Source organism: Lontra canadensis, unplaced genomic scaffold (assembly GCF_010015895.1).
Source record: "Lontra canadensis isolate GAN:19392208 unplaced genomic scaffold, GSC_riverotter_1.0 scaffold10, whole genome shotgun sequence".
In the NCBI taxonomy this organism is placed as follows: Eukaryota; Metazoa; Chordata; class Mammalia; order Carnivora; family Mustelidae; genus Lontra; species Lontra canadensis.
Window position 1 is genome coordinate 20,580,356 of NW_022631004.1, and position 22,600 is coordinate 20,602,955.

At 39.8% G+C, this 22,600-nt stretch overlaps 1 protein-coding gene across 2 annotated transcripts in view; it reads right to left on the minus strand.

The window, feature by feature from the left end:
* Positions 1-22,600, minus strand: part of GALNTL6 (polypeptide N-acetylgalactosaminyltransferase like 6) — a 1,185,252-nt gene that overhangs the window by 184,252 nt on the left and 978,400 nt on the right. For both annotated transcript variants that reach the window (XM_032855779.1, XM_032855778.1), the window contains exons 6-7: positions 15,506-15,691; positions 11,068-11,251 (exon numbers count right to left, since the gene is read on the minus strand). In XM_032855779.1, the coding sequence (XP_032711670.1) occupies positions 11,068-11,251; positions 15,506-15,691 (370 nt within the window). The remainder of the gene's footprint in view (positions 1-11,067; positions 11,252-15,505; positions 15,692-22,600) is intronic.

Here is a 22,600-nt window from a genome sequence, read left to right on the forward strand (position 1 = left end):
CCACGAGGTTCGGTCATGGGGATGAAGGTTAACACTTTTGTGCATTTGGGTTGTGACTGGATATCTGAAGCTTGTTTTATATGCTAGAATTACTGTCCAGATGGTGATTTCTATTACAATAAAAAGTTAAAATTCAGTTCATGGAGCAGTGCGAAATAAATGAAAAATACTTGGCAGGTCTGTTTTCTTCTTGAACTTTTAAACTTGTGGAGTTGAGGGTGTATATCGTCTGTTCCCACACTGGCATGATGGAAGCATAGACCCCAAATTTCCCTTGCTGGCCACACGCAGGCTTGCCCTGCACTGTTAACCTCTACTCCTATGCATTTAGGCCTGCTTCCTCTTTTCTTGCTAATGATGTAATTCCTTTTTGTCTCATTTCTATTTTTAACTTATCCTTCTTTGCTCGATTTTTTCCTTTATGTACCCCTTTTGGAAACCCTGGGTAAGTTTTCCTCCCAATCCAGTGCAGCCTGGAAAACTCTCTGGCCCCGTGAGCCTCTTTGCTCCCCTGCTGGAGCTCAGCTGATCCTGCAAGCAAGATCTAGGCCACGTTCACTCCTTGTCTTCCATTCTTGTTCCTACTGATGGAATAATAAGCCAAAATGTAGGAGGAAGAGATATAAACAACAGACATCTTGGGATTGCCACAGAGTTCCATGACTGAAGAGGGTTCAACCTGGAAGCTGCCCTCTAGGTCACTTTTGGGTCTGAGAATATAGCCAAAGACTCTGTCTCACCACCAGCCAGCCAGCCTGAGTCCTCCTACCTGACAGATGGCTGGGCCTTTGCCTTTCCAGTAATTTATGCCATGTAACTGCCTTTTTCAAAATTGTTTCTGTCTAATTTCTACTGGCACTCTGAGAAACAAAAGCAGACAATCTCTTTTCCTTAATATATTTCCAGATGGATCTACCCAGGAAATAGGGGACAAAAGAAAGAAAGAAAGGGAGAAAGAGAAAAAGAAAGAAAGAAAGAAAGAAAGAAAGAAAGAAAGAAAGAAAGAGAACGAACTAAACCTTATCCCTGCCATTTGGCTTTATAACCATTGCTTGATTAATTCTCTGAAGGGAGGAATGATGATCTTGACTAAAGCCAGAGTTTCCATGAGTATGGCCTCACTGTAGGTACTGCTCCTGGACAAGAAATAGATAATTGGAATCCCAAACGATAAAGATCAATTACTTTAGTGATAGGTAAGCTAATAAAAGTATATTGCTTTTCTAATATAACTCATTTCTATTTATATCAGGGAGAGCAAATGCATTAATATATTTTATTTTATTGCATTTTATTTTTGTTCTAGTTTTGTTAGAAGATTGAGATAGGAATCGCCTCATTTCTGAGTCTTTTCGGTTGTATGTATGACTCATGTCTGAGCACAGTCTCACTGCTGTGGATTGAATGTGTGTGTCTCCCCAGATTCATATGAAACCTAACCCCCAATGCAACGGCGTTTAGAAGCCGGGCCTTCGGAAGGTGATTAGGTCATGAGGATGAAGTCTTCATGGATAGGATTAGCGCCCTTATGAAAAAGGCACCTGAGAGCTCCCTTGCCCCTTCTGCCAGGTGAAGACACAGCAAGAAGACAGCAGTCTGAACTGGAAAGCAGGCTCCCAGCACTGCCGAATCTGCCAGTGTCTTGGTCTTGTACTTTCCTGTCTCTAGAACTATGAAAACTAAATTTCTGTTGTTTCTAAACCACCCAATGTGTGATATTTTGTTATAGCAGCCTGATCAGACTGAGACACTCACCTCCTGCTACATGTGATCTGGAACGAAGACTACCTACACCAGCAGACACCAGCAGAGACTCAAAGCCAGGCTTTGTCCCTTTTTTTCATTCCTTTGATTCATATGTATCCACTTTCTTTGAAAAATGAATTGGGTTTATTTATATATATGTCATTGTGTATATGCTGGTAATATAACCATCATAATTATAACATAATTATAATAATTGCAAAACATAAAATAATAATATAATATAATAATAATGATTACACCCACCCACCCACACACACACACACACACACACACATATGGATTTAGGTTCTGACCAATTGCCCTTGCAGCCAAATGTGTTCTATTTCTGTGCAGAGAATTTAGGACTAGAGACTTTCGGTTGCTCACTGTCTAGCCCTTTGGGTCAAGTCATAAACACTTCTCTTCTCTGCTTCTTTGCTCAGGTCCCATATCATCTTAGCATAATCAAGCCACGGCCAGCCAACTCCTGGACACAGACTCTACTATTCATCCTTTCTTCCAATATAAACATTCAAGGCTTCCTCTGAACATTACATGTAAGGGTTTGTTTCTTACTTAGGCTTTCAGATTTGTACACGTTGTCCAGGCTTGTTATGCTTATCTACCTCCAAGTTCAAAGACCGTACTCTTTGCCAAGTCCACTGGTCCTTCCAGGCCTGCACTCAAGCATGACTTTTTGGGCATCCTGCTCATAGTTCATTGTTCCCATTGGGTTGTGGGTGTTGTCTAGAATCTAGACAGCCCAAGGTTTTTTGTTTTTTAAGAGGGTTCCATGGAGCAAAAATTTGGACTTGAACTCACAGCCCTGAGATAAGAACCTGAGCTGAGATCAAGAGTCAGATGCTTAACCTACTGAGTCACCCAGGCATCTGTAGACAGCCTGAGATTCTTACGGCACAAGACGCTTCTTGGTCTTTGTTAGAAATAGATGGAACTGAAAGATCAGTACCATTAATTTATTGAGAACTTGCTTCTTTGATAAAGATTCTGTTATCTTCTGAGTGTGGTTTTAAAAATGGGTTTGTCATTTTTAAAAGAAATTATTCCAGGAATAGACATCTAAATGCTTAGATATGAGCCAGATAGCTTTTCCTAAAACATTCCTTTACCATCTCTCTTTATTCTACATGTAGACCAAAAGTCTTCTGAAGTTTGGTTTCACCCAGAATTTATTTATTTTTCTTTATTTTCTACCACACTACAAGATAGCTTTTCCTACCAGATAGCTTTTCCTAAAACATTCCTTTACCATCTCTCTTTATTCTACATGTAGACCAAAAGTCTTCTGAAGTTTGGTTTCACCCAAAATTTATTTATTTTTCTTTATTTTCTACCACACTACAAGAATGACCATTGTATTCAAACGAGTCTGTGTGCAGAAACCCTACAAATATGGTGCTTAGCAAATACTGTGCCGCAGCATATCCTCAACTGGTAGCCTTTCCTGAAAAACTGTCACCCCTTTTCAAATACACAGAGACTTGTTGGGTCATTTCCTCTCCCAAACTTCATATTTATTTCATCCATTCAATAAATATTTATTGAGTGCCTGTTTTGGGCAGGGACTAGGTACTAGTGATGCAGAGCTGAATAAATTGAATAAAACAGTCCTTCCTGACCTCACAGAGTGTCCATTCTAGTATCCAAGTTAGCAATAATTAGAGGGGACTATAGGGAGTGGTCACCCAGAGGAGGAAGTGAAGAGGACAGCAGAGCTGGAGCAGATATTTTACTGGAAAAACCTCATGTAAGAAAACAAAGATGACTGTGCAGGCCTTGGGTCTATATTCCTATCTTCTGGGAGAGGAAGAGAGAGTTGGGTGATGGCAGAATGTTCTGTTATGTTCTGCCACACTCTGATGTGATGGTGTCTTAGATAGAGTAAATGCTGTTGAAGCTTGGGGACTCGGAAGGGGGTTGTGACAATACTTTCAGAGGTTCATGGCAGTTTTCTCCTCAGGTAAATTCTAATAGAAGTTTGGTGAGAGAAGCCTGGGGAGCCCACAAACAGGAGATCTGGTCAGAGGGTGATTATATTACAGAGTGCAGAATCCATAAAATAATCCAGATGGGGAGTAAATGTAGTTAGAATCAAGTCACATCTTGGAGAGTGGGGGGAGAACACAGAAAACAGTCATCACACATGAGATGGGAAGATGGACTCAGGACACCCATTTGGGAAGCAAGCAAAGTGATTAATGGTTGAAAGAATGGGTAAATGGACAAGAAAAAGTCATCAACCCATTGTGAGCTCTACCATTCTTTGCCCATAGACACCATCGCTAAGTCTTAAGTAGTGCAGGTTTATTGATAACCATTGCATGGCACTCGAGGTCTAGAGGTGATTGGCTGATTAGTCCAAAGGGTGCTTGAGATGAGATGAAAAATTCAGTCTCAAGTCTGGCTAAGAAGGGGCTAACTAACCTGGCATTAGTGAAGCAAGAGCAGGAATAAGAGTTGAAAGCCCAAGGTTCAAGAAGAGATGTTACCATAGAAAAAAGGATGGGAGCTAGTTAGAACAAAAGTCATGGTAAGGTTTGAGTAGAGAAAAGCGGGGGTGTTCCAGGGTCCCACTGGGACCATAGTCCTGAGTGACTAGTAACTCAGGGATAAAAATCTCTCACTATGAAGGCTAACTTTTCACCTCCTTTCAAATAGTATAACCCGCCAGTTCTCCAGTGATTTAGTGACCCTTCATGGGAGAAGGGACAAAAGTGCAAAGTCAGGCCCAGAAACCAGAAAGAGGGCATTGAAGAGCCAGAGCCACTTCAGAAACCTCAAGAGATCTCAAGAGAGCAGGGCAAAGGAAAGAACAGCAGGACCACACCATTAGAATAATCACAGTGATTGTTGATTTAGAAATTAATTTGCTAATGCTTTTCTGGATGCTAAAGCAAGGAGAAAATAGTAGGGATCATCTTCCCAAGGTAAAGATCATTCCCCGTGGAGAGGGAGGAGAGAAAGACATTTTCTGGTGAGCAGACCTGACCAGGGAGAAGTATTATCATGACCCATTGGTGAGAATTGTTTATGAGATGGTGAGTCTCCCAGAGACCCAAGACTGTGGTCACCAAAGAGCCCAGAGAGAGCAAGGGATGGGGAGGGGTCTTCAAAGAGGAGAGATGAGTAATTAACAAGTTTGCTGTGAAACGTCTCTCTCAGGTTACGACATTTTATTTCACGTTTAAAAAAGAATCTTCAGTGGGTTTCATCCTGGGCTTTTGAGGAAGATTGGTTTTATTCAATGTTTTAATTAGTTTTTAAGACCCTTGAGCCATTTCTGTTCCTTTATTCTCCTTGCTATAGTTAGGACACCATTTAGGAATTTGACAGTATTTTTCCCTAAACATTTTGTCCTTTTGCGGTTGTCAAATATTGAATTCGATCTTGTTATAAACAGACCAGAAGCCGGCATTGTTGACATTTCCCTTCATTAGGAAGAAACTGAAAGCTGACATTTTCAACCTATCAGCTCTAGTTTAGTCTACCGGTAAGAACACAGTACGGGCAATGAAGCAATCTGGTTCCTTTCTTGCTCTCATTACAGACTCACTATGAGACATTAATTGATAAAACTATTTCACTTAATGGGTGCCTAAGTGTCTCTTCAAAGGAGAGGAAAAGTATTGATTACCTCTAGGATTTAAAGTCTGAATGAATGAAAGAAGGCATTGATTTGAATCCTATGAGATAGATTAAACCTAAAATTTGAAATCTGAATGACTGAAAGAAGATGTCGATTGAAGTCCTGATGTTGCCTCTTAATAGTCAGTTAATTTTCTATCACTGTCTCTTTATTTGCAAGACTGGAAAAATAACAATAGCTATTTTTTTCCTGTGCCATGGATTATTACAAGGGATCAATTAGATAATGTGGTGAAGTGCTTTACATAGTGTGAAACGCTAGACAAATGTTAGGTTTGTATTGCATATTACATAGGCTTAACGAGGCCGGTTACTTGGTTAGATTAATTGGCTTCTGGAATAATGCGATGTTGAGGGAAGATCTGTGGTTAAGGTATTGGAAAGCTAAAGTCCTATTTCACTCCGGAACTCATCACTAGACTAGATTGATTAATGTATTTTTCAACCTAATCCCCTCAAAGTTTGAGACTACAGTTTTAAAACCTCATTCATGGAGAATTAACTGGTTGGAGGGCGAGGCCAAGGCAGCTAAGACTACGGAAGTTTGTGTGCATCCGTTTGGTTTTTTGAGGAAAGGGGGCAAGGTTCAGAAGCAATTAGTTGGAGATCACAGCAAAATTCACGAGAATATTGACTTAGCTTGAGAAGTAGAGCATGAAAAAAAATTCTCCCACCCTACGGTGCAGATGGTGCTTGTTTAAAGGTGGCCCAGTGGGGGCTGGACAGAAACAAAGGAAGATGAGCAAAACCTGATTCTAATCAAGAGGAGAAGACCTTTCAAGTTAGCTTGCTTTCTTTACATCCTACAGTAAATCCATGGTTTGACTGGTCCCTTTGTCCACGGGGAGTTAATTTTATTCCTTCCTACTTCTGATTCAATTCAGGGTGACCAGTATTTGGTCCAAACCCACATGGGATAAGTTTTGAGTAAAAGAGATTATCTTTACTTTCAAATTCTGAGCAAACGAAGGTGAGCCCAGTCCCCACTGGAATTTGCCCAAGTGGGATGTTAACATTTTGAATGTCCATTGATGCAATTCGTCAGATCTGACAACAAAAGCTAGTTGTTTACTCCAGGCAACAATGCACTTCATTCTCAACCTGTTGTTCTCTTCCTTGCTTTTATGCGCACGAAAGGAGAAAGAACCCCTCTTCTCCTGGCTGGTCAGTGCAAACCTGGGTCCAAGGCCTTCAGAGCAGAGCACCGGCTACATCTCAGTTGCATTCACGTTCCATGGAGGGCGCCGCTCTTCATACTCTGATATAGCTCTAGGTTAGGTCACTGGCCTCAGTGAGAAGCCACGGCATTCACACCGATGCGTCTGTGGACATGTGTCTGTGGTTTCTGAGAGAATGAGTGGGCATTTGTATCCTGTAAATTTATCCTGCCCCTCCCCCCAGGTGTAATATCCTTACTCTTTAAATTTTGGAAATTTGTGGTATATATGGGTGGAAAATAGAAAACGTCTGTCTTCTCTAATGACCGCTTACGAGAGTTCCATTCACGACAGCTAAAACTCCAAGTTTTGGAAGTCCTTGAGGAATTGTGGAGATCTGCCTGAGGAAGACTGACAGAGTAAAGGTAATTTGTCTCCAAGTCAATGACAGGCTACAAGTGGATTCTGAAAAATACAGCAAAGATGAAAATTGAACGGGCTGCTGAATTGATCTTGAAGTACTTAGACAAAAGGAAGCATGATATCCAGGGGAGTGCAAATTCCCTAGAAATTAACTTTCTTTCTGGGGTCGACAGACTCATACACTAACTGAGTCCCTGATCCAGTCGATGGACTATTTCATGCTATCCTTGTGAACGAGTTGGGGAAATGTGGGTGAGGCTGCAGGAGTCAATTGAATTTACCTGTATCGAACATTTACATCAATGAGCATGAACTTTTGCAGGATTTTGGAAGACCTGAAATGCATGGGGATATTTAGCTCAGAAAAGGAAAAAAAAAAAAAAGTGTTTGTTTTTTATTTCCCCCTTTTGGAGGAATAACATAGCAGGTGTCTATATATATATATATGTATATATATATATATACACATATATATATATATATTTTAAAGAATTTATTTATTTCACAGAGAGAGAGAGAGTACAAGCAGGAGAAGCAGCAGAGGGAGAGGGAGAAGCAGCCTCCCCACTGAGTGGGGAGCCGGATGTGGGGCTTGATCCCAGGACCCCAGGATCATGACCTGAGCAGAAGGCAGATGCTTAACCGACTGAGACACCCAGACACCGCTTAAAATACTTTTAACAGCTCTATCATCAAAGAGGAATTAGACGTTCCTGTATCCCTGTATTTAGGATTAGGGAAGCAGATTTCCTAATGTAAGGAAAAAGGTTTCTGTCAATTAGTCTTTTGAGGTAGCAAGTATTACTTTCCTCACAAGTTCAAAAGAGGCCATTCATCTTTCTTGGACACTGTCTAGTGGTTGCTTGTATTAAAGGGAAGTTGGATAAGATCATTTCTTCTGGTCTTTTCTAGACTTTTAGATGCTGTGATAAGGTTGGAGAAGTAAGTTAAGTGGTCAGAAAGCAAAAGAACATCTTCCTCTTTGTCATCATTACTAAAGGAGCAAATTAATTTTTTTCACACAGGAAAAGCTTACATTCCTAAGTGCCTGGGATTAGAGATAAATCAGGAATAAGGAATCTTTATAAAAGCCATGAATAACAAGAATTTCCTAAAAGCATCACATCATGATATAAGCCATCAGAAGGGAGTACTGCATTCTCTTTTTCACAAGGCAAGAATGTTTTTCAGATGTATTCAATCCAATTAGAATTGTGATTGCCATATGATACTTTGAGCTGTGAATATTGCATTTTCTCTCACATTCTAGGAGTAAATTGTCTGAAAAGCAGATCCCTTTGCAAATGTAGTAAATCTTTTCTTAGTGTTCAAAGTTATCTGCGAGTTTTCCTTTTCCTCCCTAGTCAGATGGTGGAGGGTCTTGATTCTCATTTTGAGAGATTTTGAGTTCTTTTGACCATGTAACCTATTTTGAGAAATACAGTTTATACCTTGACCCATATATGATCCCAACTGAAGCCAAATATTTGAGAAATAACACTTATGCATTAATATAATACCCTGAATTTGTCAATTCAGTTCATGGATAATTACTGTTCATGCCTCACTAATTTCACAGGATTTGCAGATGAAAAAAACCCATTACTATAGTCAATAATTTCAGGAAACTCAAATAATGGCAGAATAAATGAGAGGGTGGAGGTTTCGCCACTTAGGACATTTGATAAAAGATGAACTTGTTACAGAAAGATAAAGTTTGCATATATATTGCATGAAAAGTCCTGGGGTTTGCAATGAATTTACATATTCTTCTTCACTTCCTTTCTTCTTTCCAGCTTCCTCTCCCTGCCTCCCTAAAAAAGCCACACACCCCTAGCAGAAGCTACTGTAATATGAAAGTCCATGTGAGAGACTGCATTCACTCTGTGTATCTTAAAGCTTGACATCCAGGGAAGCACGTTTTAGCCTAAAGCACGTCTGTCTGTTTACGAACACATTCAGGTGACTAGGGAGATAATGGAATTACTGATACACTGCTCATCGCGGCTTGGGTAACCATTCTTTTATTATCAGGAAGGCAAATGCAATTTTTAAGATCAAAGTGGACATCTCTTGGAAGCTATGTTTATTACAAAAGGCTAAAGTGTCCACATTCCGAGGAATCAGAGAGACTGAAAAGCCAGAAAAGCGGTAGTATTGAAGAGGTGAATGCAATCTTTGACGGACAGCAACCACAGAAGTCAGTGACAGGAACAAGAGGTAATTTAATTCTGAAAGTTACCAACTCTGCAAGCTCCGGGCTTAAGCAAGGTGCCTGATAATGGTGATGGTCACAGACAGGGTCTGCCTGACAAACAATTTCGACTGCCAGGGCAGGGACTGAGAATACTTTCCTAGTTTTCACGTTCTGAGATTCCCTTGGTAGCATTTTGAACCCATTTCTGCCAGGAACAGGAGCCCCACTCACTGACTGCAGGGGAGATAAAAGTAGAAGGTCATTATAACCCAGTCACTGTTAGGAAGTCTTTGGAAAACCAACAAGGATGAATTCTAGCCCTGAAAACATGGCCACCTCGGAGTAAAAACCAGACTGTGACTCTTCCCCTGTCAGCTGCCATCTAATGGCAGTTTCACCGTATTTAGGGTTCTTTTGTATCCTCCTCCAAGCCCCAACATGGCTTTAAATCCCCCTACCCCCTATAGACCCCTTTGCCAAGGCTTTCTGATAGTTAACTTCAGGAAAGCTTGATGAACATCTCTCCAGCTGGGCCCTCTTCAAATGCTTACTGGAAACTCCATCTCTAAAGAACTTTTCTAGTAGTTTTAAATATCCTCAAAATCTTGGCCAAAGCATTTGCCAGAATAACAATGGGCCTTTATTATTTCTTCTCAAAAACTCTCCAGCAATTTCAGAGTATGAAGAGGGCTTCAGAAATTCTGGTTACTTGATGAGTGTGCTTCATGTTACAAAAGGAATCATTTACCTCTCCCTTTTTATCAGGCTAATGTCTTCTGAAATTCCCTCAGCATTTCCAAGAGTTTATCTTTCCAGAGACTAGAATCACAAGAAGCATTTTCTGATGTTTATCGCATACTTTTTGGAGTTTAAAGGGTTAGTGTCACAGAAATGGTTCTTATACTTGGGGGCTTCTCCACTGTAAACTTTTACTGCCCATATTATTAATGAAAAGACGGTATCAATTCTAACACATTTGAAACAGACCCTTAGAAAGTATGCAAAGCCCCAATCACAGACATTTTTCTTGTCCTAAGAAAAAATACATGATAGTTTCAAATTTATGAAAACTTTAATGTGATCAAATGGGTACAGCAGGAGGAATAGTTAATAGTATGCCTTGGGCAATCTCTGGGCTCACTTTTGGAAAAAGTTTACCATTCACCATTAATGGACCTAAGAGTTGGTCAAACTAAGCTAAATATATATTTTTCTTTTTCTTGGCATGCACAATTCTCATGCCCACACTGGAAAAAAAAGAAAAAAAGGACTTAACTTTGTAGAGACCAATAGATTACTATAAATTCTTACCTATATCGAACTTAAATTAATGACCGAGTTATCAAAGATTATTTACACTGGATATATCATTCTGATTGAACTCCCCAAGTTCAAGATGTTGGAGCACTACTCAGAAACATCGCCTGCCCTCATCGTTCCCAACAGGGTGTAAACAGAGGCTTAAATCCAGCTTCCTATTTTACATCATTTTCCGATGAGAGTAAAGTAAAACAGTTAATTTAAATGGTTCTTTAGGGAAAAGGCAAAAGAACAGAGAGAACCGAGATGGGGAAGGGACCATCCGAGAGAATAGTTACAAGAGAATATGTGTTTTCAGTGAACTCTGCCTTTCCTGATTCTTAAGTCCGCACACTTCCTCTGATGCTTTGCCAAGTTTGATAAGGGGATGGATTCGTGTATTTGGTGCAACTTGTCATTTTCTACAACTTGTAGGTCTGACTTTTCTCCAAGGGGCGGATATTGTTGCCACGTTTTCTTCCATTTTATTAGAGATGATTGTCCTCATGGGTCCCAAGTTGACATGCCTGAAATGAGTAAGCTGCCCTCTCTCCCACAGCCTTTCCCTCAGCTACTCACTCAAAAGGGTCGCTGGGATCTGCCCTCTGGAGCTCTGGAGGGATGGGGATCCTTTTGTAGTACATTTCCCAGTCGAAGGCGCCTCGCATGGCATCCCCAGCTTGTGCCTCATACCCAAAGTGGTTGTGGTCAATGACATCGATCATGGGGCACACGATGGTTTTGTGGTTTAGTGCAATTTGGTCTGAAAAATGAAAGCACAAAATAGGAAATGACATGCCTGCCTAGGTCATCCATCATTTTCTCAGCAAAGAGAAGCCTACAGATCCTTCCTAATGTGGGGATGCTGCTTGCAGCCTGGTTTCCTGTGGTTGTTAGAGGGCTTTGCGAAGTCTCTTCTAAGGCTGGACTTAACGTGATGGGACAGTGATTAGGTACAATTAGTGTCGTCGTGTTTTTCTTTAAGAAAGTTATGTCCCGGAGAGACTTGCAGAAGTCCTTTTAGCTCTACCTCTGTCACTTTTTGCTCTGACCTGTCCCCAATCTGTCATTTTATAGCGCATCCAGCATGCATGGAGCATAAACAGTAGTTGTGTTCCTTCAAGCATACAGAGGGAGTTTGCTGAGAAAATATTGTCCTGCTTTCTGGAGGTTCCAAAATGTAAATATTTAATGTCATGTTTCTTTTATTTAGCCTCTAATCTTATGATGTCATGATGGCTGCTCCCCCGTTAAATGCTGACAGATCACACCAAGCATTCTTTGCTATTGTCCTTTGATTGTCCTTTGTTTATTAAAGCTATACGTTTTTATCTTTTCTCATTCTATCCAAAAATGTAGTAGATGGCCTGATGCTACTGTTACTATTCCTGCTACTCTCAAATTCTTGAGCAACTGCTAAATGGTTTATAGTCTTGGTAATTCTAATCCTCCTAGCAACCCGTAAAGTGGCTGCCATTGTCATTCTCAATCTACAGACGAGGATACTGAGCTCAGAGAAGCTAAATAACTTGTCAAAGGTCACTCATCTTTGGAGAGCAAAACCAAGGACGCAATGCCTGCCCAACAGTCCTATCCTAAAACCCGTGGTCTTTCCAGTTCTCCATGATGCTTCTCGCGTGATATCTTTTTCAGTCCCAGCTCCTTCCTTTTCCATGTAGATATTATTGTTGTGAGACTTTAACAGCGCGGGAGATCGGCATTTACACATGTTGCCTCACCTGGAACAGCTATAGGTGACATAGGGTTGACTATTGAACAACAAAGGTTCGAAATGCACAGGTCCACTTATGAATAGATATTTTTCGATATAGTACAGTGCTGCAAATGTATGTTCTCTTCCTTATGATTTTCTTAAGAACATTTTACTCTCTAGCTTACTTTATTGTCAGAGTAGAGTATGGAATACATATACTGTACACGGTAAGTGTCAGTTGACTGTTTATGTGATTGGTAAGTCTTCTGGTCAACAGCAAGTTATTTGGAGAGTTGTTACACGTGAATCTTTGACTGTGCAGGGTGTTGGTGCCCCTAACCTCTGTGCTGTTTAAGGGGCCAACCATATTTTCTTCCCACAAATGTGCACTCAGTATTTATTATAACAAACATATTGTCTGACCGAACTTTTAAGTATGAACATCTGATTTCTGGCTATTTGGATGATCTGCTGCGGCATGTGGAATAAAATACATTTAAATATCTTAAAAAACATCTTTTAGAAATAATGAGATTTGGCTAGTTCAGTATTATTTTTTTGATGTCTCTGATGGGGCAGGGTGGGGAAACCTCAGAATCCTATAGAAGATCTCCCCTCCATATTTATATGCCCCTTCCTTCCTTCCTCCCTCCCTTCCTTCCATCCTTCCTTCCTTTCTTCCTTTCTTCCAATTCAACAGCTATTTATTGAGTAGAAATTCTATGCCTGCCACTTGTCTAGGTTCTGGGAACACAGCAGTGAATAACAACCACAAAAATCTCTGTCTTTAGCAATGGAGCAAAGACAATCAATATACATAATAAATCTCTAAATTACATAGTACGTTTGAAGGTGATAAATGTGATAGAAAGAAGATAAAACAGGATAAGGAGAGTATGATGTGGGCATGTGGCAAGGTAAACGGCATGGCCCCAGGAGGCCCCTGAGACCCTAGAGGTGGCCTTCCTATTATTTCAGCTAATCGGTAGACAGAGAGACCCCTAGCACTATTTCAGGTGATTCTTCGACAAGCACCCTATGAGCATCCATTTTCACCTGGGAAAGTCTTGTAATGGGTTTTAATCTTTATCTAAATGGTGTTTCCCCGTAGATGTCTTTGGCAGAGGAGGCATCATTGCTGTGTCCAAAATCTCTCTCCTAGCACCTCTGCAGGTAGTTCAATATTACGGTTTCAGTGACTTTCTTCAATCAAATTCAGAATCAGGTTGATTTACAAGTTCCTTGACCAACAAGGAGTCCCAAGGTGACCCAAAGAGAATGAGTCTGTTAAATTAACTGTCAACTCTCCCTTCAAATCTCCTTTCAGCTCTCATCCAGCTGTTCTAGCTTAGGGTGAAAGCAGCATGACTAATTTTTCATCTAAGGCTTGTGCCTACATTTCAATTTCCAGGGATCAAACAAACAGACTCTTAATGGGAAATTGAAATTCAGGTATAATCCCAAGGTGAAAAATGAACCAAGAAACTGTGTGGCTCCGCCTGTTTTTTTTCATTTTGGATGATGTGTCAGGACACTGATAGAGGAAAATAAAAAAAGATAGTGATCCTGAGCTTGAATCATTTCTTATCCATCAGGCCTACAGGAAATGAAATGCTTTAATGAGAAAAAGTGGGTTTCTCTTTATTTTTTTCTTTCTCTCTCTCTCTCTTTTTTTCCCCCTTTTAGATTCATATGAACAATCAGAGGCTTGATAATTGGCATTTAGGAATTGCTTTGGTTCATAAATAAATTAGGCCTTTTGCTGACTTCCTTGAGTATTCGACACCATATAGGTCAAGTTCAGTTTGCAGGAATCTCACTGTTGCTGATGAAACTCTAAATTGCTATGTCCTTGAACAAGGTACTTTTAATTAAAAGCTCAGAGGAGTCTCTGGCCAGAGGAGCACTGAGACATTCCTGTTGATTACGATGGCTGGGCAGTCGCCTGGGCAGGTATGTGCGGATTGGGTGAGGCGGTGGGGCGTTAGTTGCTGGTCATTTCCTGTCTTAAATCCTACACAGTTTCAATTGATTCCCCACCCACCCACCCCCAGCCCATGTCTTTTACTAATGGAGCTTTGCTGGTTCTAGCTGAAATCCTACACAGTAGTCAATAGCAAATCATTCTTTCTGAGGCAGCGTATTGTAAAGGCCGTTTATACTGGCTTTAGCTCCAAGGCCAGGGTTATATTTACAATAAAAGTTGATATAGCAAAATCTGGAAGAATAAGAAAGAGTACAGTATGTGCACACCAAGAACTTTTTAGAAACATGTATATATATCTGTATCTATATATCTATATTTTTCTAGTCTGGCAATTTATTCCTCATCCAGTACTGGACTTTATATCTGACTTCATGGTGAAATAAAAAACAAAATAGTCAAGCTCCAACTGAGTCACATAAGCGTTTTCTAGCTTGAATGACTCTTAGTTCTTTCATGTTTCTAACAGTTTAAGTGTAATGTGACAGAGAGGCTGCTTCTTCCCTGACTCTGTACCATATTGTGAGCCTTAGAGATGTGTCATCTTGGATAGTAGCTCGGAGTGCTTGAGGGGGTCCTCTATAAACTTGGGAGATTATATATTTGGGGCTCTAGACTGGTACCAGGAGTCGAGAGGAGAACTGGCATTTTAATCCACAAAAATGTCAGGGCACTTGTACTTGAATTGTATTCTGGGGCTTAATAATTGTCTTTCCTCTTTTCTTAACAGTTCTGTAATAATTGTTATATTCTGTGTGTGTGTTTTAATCTGAACTGTATAGAGATAGTTTTTTCAAAGATCTTATTTGTTTGTCAGAGAGAGAGAGATCAAGCACATGCAGGGGGAGCGGCAGACAGAAGGAGAAGCAGGCTCCTTGCTGAGCAGGGATCCTGATGCAGGACTTGATCCCAGGACCCTGAAATCATGACCTGAGCTGAACGCAGACGCTTAACTGACTGAGCCACCCAGGTGTCCCGAGATCATGTTTTAAGCACTTTCTTCTTTTAGTATTTACTGAACCACTATAACTACAATAAAGGAGAACGTCTAAACTAAATGAAACCATTACAAACCTTAAATTAGACTGAGGTTGGTAGTATCTAAAATGGCAATTTTAATGCAGTTTTCTAGTGACCTATTTGTTCTTAGCTGTGGTTAAGATAGAATTCGTGGCTCTCATTGTAAAAATTGTAGAAGGGATCTCTCGCCTTTGTTGATTGCAAACTGTACAGAAGCAAGCCACACACTCCCTCTGAAGGAGGGCGAGTCCCCAGGCCCTGCTGGTCCCCGGAAGGCAACCATCAGCATGAGTACTCACTAAGGAGCGGGGGCAGCCAGTTCACATTGACCTCGCAGTGGGAATCCAGGAACGTCAGGACTTCTCCTCTGGCCATAGATGCCCCCAAGAGGCGGGTCCGGATGAGCCCTTCCCTTTTCTTGGTGCGAACAATCCTTACTTTGGAAAAGCGGGCCATATATTCTTCTAACTTATCCTTCAAGTGTTCTAGGGACGAAACAGAGAATGTAGAGAAAGACCACAGAACATTAATTGCAGCAGAATTATCCGTGGGTGCTTACTCATTAAGTGTACGTGAAGGATGACTCCAAGCTTACATCCATTTTTCTCCTCTCTTCATCTCAAGGAGAGACACTAATAAAATTTTACACCCACAGGTTTTTTTTACTTTGTACTTCCCAAAAAGCTTTATAATATGCAAATACCGCCCTTTGTTTGAATACTAGAAGACACAGACCCACGAGAGCTGTACCATGCCATGACTGTTGGCCAGCTGTCACCATGCTTAATCCTGGCCAGCTTTCACCACGGTGGGCATTGGCCCTCTGGTTCCTGCTGTGTAAAGTCAGATGAACATTCCAGCATCTGGACTGTGTTCAACAAGAGGGCTCTTTCCAGCAAGGCCATCCTAGTTTCTGTGTTTTGAAAATAATGCATGTAAAACCACAAGAAAAAAAAACTGTATCTCTCAAATCAACAAGAGCCAAACAGATTTTCCCCCAACAGGGTAATAGTAAACTAATAAAGAAGTTCAGCATCTGGGTCTGATTTGAAGTGTAAAAGTGACTGACTTGCTGTTAAAATTAGATGTGAAACAAGGAAGGCAGATAGATACTACACAATCATTTTGAACTTAAGCTATTTAAGATTAGAAAACAAAAATTTAAAAATGTCTCTTTGCCTAATTAAAAACAAACTGTGGGAACCAAATCAAATCAGATAGCTTATTTACAGCGAAAAAAGATCTCCTCCTGGCTGTTATAAGATGCACTGATATCTTAGATCTTTAATGTCAAGTAAGTGTTTTTGGTATCTTTCTGTGGAATTTGTACTCATATAATTTACATCCCGTGCTTTCACTCTCCTGTATCTAACATAGGAGGGCTTTGCTGGAGTTTCTTTTTTTTTCTTTTCTTTTCTTTTCTGTGTTCCAGAATTCATTGTTTATGTACCATAACCAGTGCTCCATGCAATACATGCCCTCCATAACACCCACTACTGGGGTTTCTAATAAACAACGTCTACTAGTCACAGTAACAGAATCTTAGTACGCAGTAAGTTCTGTAGTTCCTCTTTCAGACTTTCTCTACATGTGTGCAATCAAAGGCAATATTATTTTTAAGTCTCCTCCTATGATCTGTAGACATTGGGATTCAAGTAAGGATTTATGAGACCTTTCCCTGCAATCCAATTTAACCGATGTCAGAATTACTCACATTGGAATTTCTTTATACATCAGCCTTCATTTTTATTTTTATTTCTTCTTATTAACGTAGTGTTTTAAAAAAAAATCTCAATTTCCAGAGTGCCAGGGTGGCTTAGTCGGTTAATGTCCGACTCCTAATTTTGGCTCAGGCCATGATCTCAGGGTAATGAGATCGAGCCTCACATTGGGCTCCTCATTGAGCATGGAGCCTGCTTAAGATTTTCTCTCCTTCTCCCTCTGCTCCTCCCTCCACTGTGTGTGCATGTGCACATGTTTTCTCTCTCTCTCTCTCAAAAAAGAAACAAACCCAAAAAACAACTCAATTTTCTTTTTTTTTCCGACTGCCCCGTAACTAAGCTTTACAAATAGATAAAGTTAAAACTACTTCTAATTTTTCCTACAAAAGAATACTGGTGGGATCTTTCACAAGAGTGTTTTAGCACAAAATAGGTTTTCTTCTATTTTGTTCTTCCTGTAATGAACAGACCTATAGAGATCAGAGTACAGAAAGCAAAGATTACAGATCTGGAATCAGAATAGACCTAGGTGGGATGTCAGCACCAGTGAAATATATGAATATATGTGAAATATATTCTCTTATCCTGAATTTTCTCATCTACAAAATACAGGCAATTGGGAGATTTTCTCCTCTTAGAGTGTGGTGGGGAGGATCTGTTTTTTGGTCAGAAACCTCATAGTACTTGTTCGGTAAACATTCAATAATTGGAGACCTCCTAAGTCACACATACTTATGAAGAGAAACAACAGCTTGTCTAGCTGAAGAAATGCCTTTGAAGGCTGAGCCTGAAAGATGAAAAATCTAGAATTTGTATTTCTTGGTGAGAATTTGATAATTCATCATCTTCTATTGATTGAGAATTTAAAAAATGAAACGTTTTGGCCACCAGTAAGTGAACACATATAACTTTATGGCGGTATCACAGTTTCTCACAGAAAAGCTGGCTGCAAAGTGTCTCCAACTCTTGAAGACGGGTGTGCCATGCCAAGGGCCTATCTTCTGCCCCTCTTTTCTTTGCTTACCCCTCCCCTGTACCCACCTATGCAAGAGAGAGATTCCCAAGGGCTGCACAGCACAGTGGCCACCTGTGAATAAGACCGGAGCTTACTAACCTGTTAGGGAAATAAAGCAGAAACCTGCAACCTAGTCGTGCAATGAGAGGCAATGAGTAAGTGGCAAGTGATCAGTCCCAGAGCTCTCTATACGCCAGCCCGGAAAGGCTTGCATTCGTTCAGGGTTTCTCACAGTAATAAACGTTTAAGAAGAGGCCATATCTCATTACTGTAATTTATTCTGGCTCTGAAATCCTTCCGTATTCCAACGTACAAACAGGTGTCATTCTATAGGTTTATTTGTAAACTGTTTGGCCACAGAAACGTGGTGTCTCCTGGAAACGGTGTCACAACAGTCATTGGGGATGGAAAAGAGTGACCATTTGTTAAAACCCACCAAAACAGTGTTTGTTTGTTTTCTTGCATTAAGCCTCACTGTTCTTTGGCAGGTACCACAGTGAGTATGGTCATGGTGGTCTGGGTGCAGGTACTTCTTTCCTCCCTGACCCTAAGGACTAAAGAGGCCTCTTGGGGAGAGGAGGACTCATTCTCTGTAGCTGTGTATGAGGAAATGGCTCTAGAAGACTACAGTCACTTCCCAGGTGGTCTAACTTGTTGATCACCTGAGAGTGGTTGGAGTGGTTGTCCCAACTTTGGGTTTAGATTTCTCTACTTTTTAGTTTATACGAAATTCTCTGAAACTCAGCGGGGGACTATCTCTACGTGTCTCCTTTCTGGCTATGCACATTATCTGATTCTGTGTATTTTTCTTTGATCAAAGCCCATTTTAATGTACTAAAGGAATTGTATGGTATGAATCCACAAAACACAAAGGGTTTGACCTTAGATAGAGTCCCCTAATCGTTCAAATCAATTCTTTTAGTTTGAACTTTGTAGTAATCATTAGGTTGCTTTGTCTCAGAATAATGATCTGGTTGACTGCCCTTGTGAAGGGTCCATTCTTGTTTAGTAGTTCAGCTGTAATTTCTAATTACCCATAACTTACAATGAAAACAGGTATCATCAGTCTGATTAGCAAATTAGATTCTCATACAATGGAGTTACTGGGGATGGTGGAGATGGCTTTAAATTAAAAACATTTTATATTTCTTGTATATGAACAATTTTAAGATTCATTTCTAAAATATTATTAAAATGATTTTAAACATGATTTTATATGATTTTATTTCAAGTACAGTATCTCTGAAGATCCCTTTTGAACTTCAATTTTAAATAATGACAAGAGAATTTATGGTATTTTTATAAAACTGGCAGTTTTCTTTAGGGATTATGAGACATTTGGGGACCCAGAAAACATAAGACCACTAGTTAAAACCCACTGAGCCATATCCTGATGACCCAGACAAGTGAACACAACTTCAAATATGCTAGTTTTTGCCAGGGTTTATTGTATCTTTGTGGGGCAATAAGGAATGAAAATTTGTACTCAAGTGAAATTTTGGTGTCCTGCTACTGTGAATATTAAATTTAGCAGTTTTCTCAATTAATTTTCCTTTTTCCAAAAATTTCACTTATACTCCATGAACTTATATGGAGAATCGATCATTCATTCCTTTATTTAATGTTAGGGGTAGCAACTAAATACTAATAAAATCTCCTTCAATGATTTGCATAGTCAAGAGTTGAGGACATGAGTAAGTGGGTCACTGCATCCCATTTAACCTCATTTGCCTTAGCTATAAGGAAGGAAAAATGTCTTCAATATTCCTTCTAGTTCTATAATTCTATGGTTTCCCCTGGTGGAGTTTTACTTACAGAGTAAATCTAACCTTACTGAGTACCTAGTTTTTTCACGAAAGCATCCTAATGGTTGGTAATTTGGTGTTTCTTTGGGCTATGTCTCACTTTTGAAAGCAAGAGTCAAATAAAAATAAAACTAAGGCATATCAAAGATTTAGTTAAAAAGTGAACTCCAGAGTATTTTCTTTGGTCAATACAGTACCTGTCTAATCTCCTGTGGTTCACTGTCTGTAAGACTGTTACTGATGTCAAAATAATGACTTTGAAGCACTGTAAGTTCATCAAAGATTTACATCTGTTCAATAAATCATGCTTATTATATCAGAAAATATAGTAACAGAGTTCAGACAGCTTTCTAGTCTACCTCTGAGGAACTGTTCCCAAGGGACAATCTAGAGACTATCATTATTTATAGGGCATGGCCAGTGTGTCCCAAGTGGAGGACCCACCAAAGGCCAAGCAAACAGCTGCCCTTAGTGGCTCATTGAGTTGTCCAGCTCCTTCTATCTCCTTTGAATTCCCTAATTTACATCCCAAGATGAGAGCAAGAGGGACAAGGAGACTCTGTTTATCTAGAGATAGGGATTTCTATATTTAATTATATACCTATGGAGATGAATGCTTTTGAAGTGTATATGTTGGTTTTGGCAAAATGAAGTAGAGCCTGACTTTAAGATCATATAGAGTCTGTGTTAGTTATTATGAGTTCTTTATTTTTTTTTTAAGATTTTATTTATTTATTAGAGAGAGAGAGATTGAGAACAAGCAGGCAGAGGGGCAGAGGGAGAAGGGGGAAACAGACTTTCTGCTGAGCAGAGAGCCCAATGCAGGAGTTGATCCCATGACTCCGGGATCAAGAACTGAGCCGAAGGCAGACACTTAATCGACTGAACCACCCAGGCACCCCTAACTGTTAGGAGTTATGAAATGTAAAAGAATATAAACACACATTAACATAAATATCTACCTTTTCTAGTTAATCCTCTCAAAAATATACTGTAAGTACAAAGCTCAGTATTCTGGATAATTTGAAGTTATATCAGAGTGATAAGTACTTCACCATTAAAGAATATATGTTTCTATTTCTTAATCCACTTAGCATATGTCATGTGTATATTTTAACCCAAAGTGACAATGTTCAGAATAACTCTCTATATAGCAGGGCCTGTAGAGACTTTTTCTAATAGTCTTTCCACAGGAGAAATACAGGCATACCTCAGAGATATTGGAGGTTGGGCTCCAAACCACCACACAAAAGGCAAAATTGCAGTAAAGCAAGTAAAAGGAATTTTTTTTGGTATACCCAAGTTTGTTTGTTTTTTGCATATCCAAGTTTTATTTATGCAATACTATAGTCAATTAAGTAGGTAATAGGATTATGTCTAAAAACAATATATATACCTGGTTGAAAATACTTTAATGCTAAAAAGGGCTAACCCTCAGTGTGTTGTTGTTTTTTTGCTGGTGGAGGGTCTTGCCTCAATGTTGGTGGTTGCTAACTGATCAGGGTGGTGGTTGCTGAAGCGGGGTGGTGGTGGGCTGTGGCAATTTCTTCATATAAGACAACAGTGAGATTTGCTACAACAATTGACTCTTCTTTCCACCCATTTCATCAGAGCATGTGATATTGTTTGATGGCATTTTACCCACAGTAGAACTTCATTGAAAATTGGAGTCAAACCTCTCAAACACTGTTGCTACTTTATCTATTCAGTTTATGTAATATTCTAAATGCTTTGTTGTCATTTCAACAATCTTCGCTGCAACCTCACCAGGAGTAGAGTCCATCTCAAGAAATCACTTTCTTTGCTCATCCATAAGAAAAAACTCCTTATCCTCTCAAGTTTGGTCATGAGATAGTAACAATCCAGTCCCATCTTCAAGCTCTGCTTCTAGTTCCAGTTCTCTTGCTATTTCCACCACATCTCCAATTACTTCCCCCACTGAAGTCTTGAACCTGTCAGTCATCCATGAGGGTTAGAATCAACTTCTTCCAAATTCCTGTTCGTGTTGATGTTTCGATCTCTTCCCATGATTCACAGATGTTCTTAATGGCATTTAGAACAGTAAATCCTTTCCAGAAGACTTTCAATTTACTTTGTCCAGATCCATCAGAGAAATCACTATGTATGGCAGCTAGAGCCTTACAGAATGTATTTCTTAAGTAATAAGACTTGAAAATTGAAATTACTCCTTGATCTATGGACTGCTGAATGGATTTTGTATTAGCAGGCATGAACATAATATCAATCTGCTGCCTATCTCCATTGGAACTCTAGGGTAACCAGGCGCACTGTCAATGAGCAGCCATATTTTGAATGAAATCTTCATTTTGAGCAGTGGTTCTCAACAGTAGGCTTACAATATTTAGTAAAGCATGTTGTAAGCAGATATGTTGTCATCCAAGCATTGTTGTTCTGTTTATAGAGCACAGAGCAGACTCAACATAATTCTTAAAAGCTTAGGATTTGTAGAATAGTAAATGAGCATTGGCTTCAACTTAAAGTCACCAGCTGCATTAGTCCCTAACAACAGAGTCAGCCTGTCCTTTGAAGTTTTAAGCCAGGCATTGACTTCTCTTCAGCTATAAAAAGTCTTAGATGACATCTTCTTTCAAGAGAAGGCTCTTTCATCTACACTAAAAATCTGTTATTTAGTATAGCCACCTTCATTAATGATCTGGGCTAGATCTTCTCCATCAGCACTTGCTGAGGGAGAAGGAGAAACAGACTCATTGCTGAGCAGGGAGCCCAATGCGGAGCTTGATCCAAGAACCTTGATCATCTTGCACTCTTCTGTTATGGCTTCTTTCCTTAACCCTCATGAACCAACCTCTGGTAGCTTCCAACTTTTCTTCT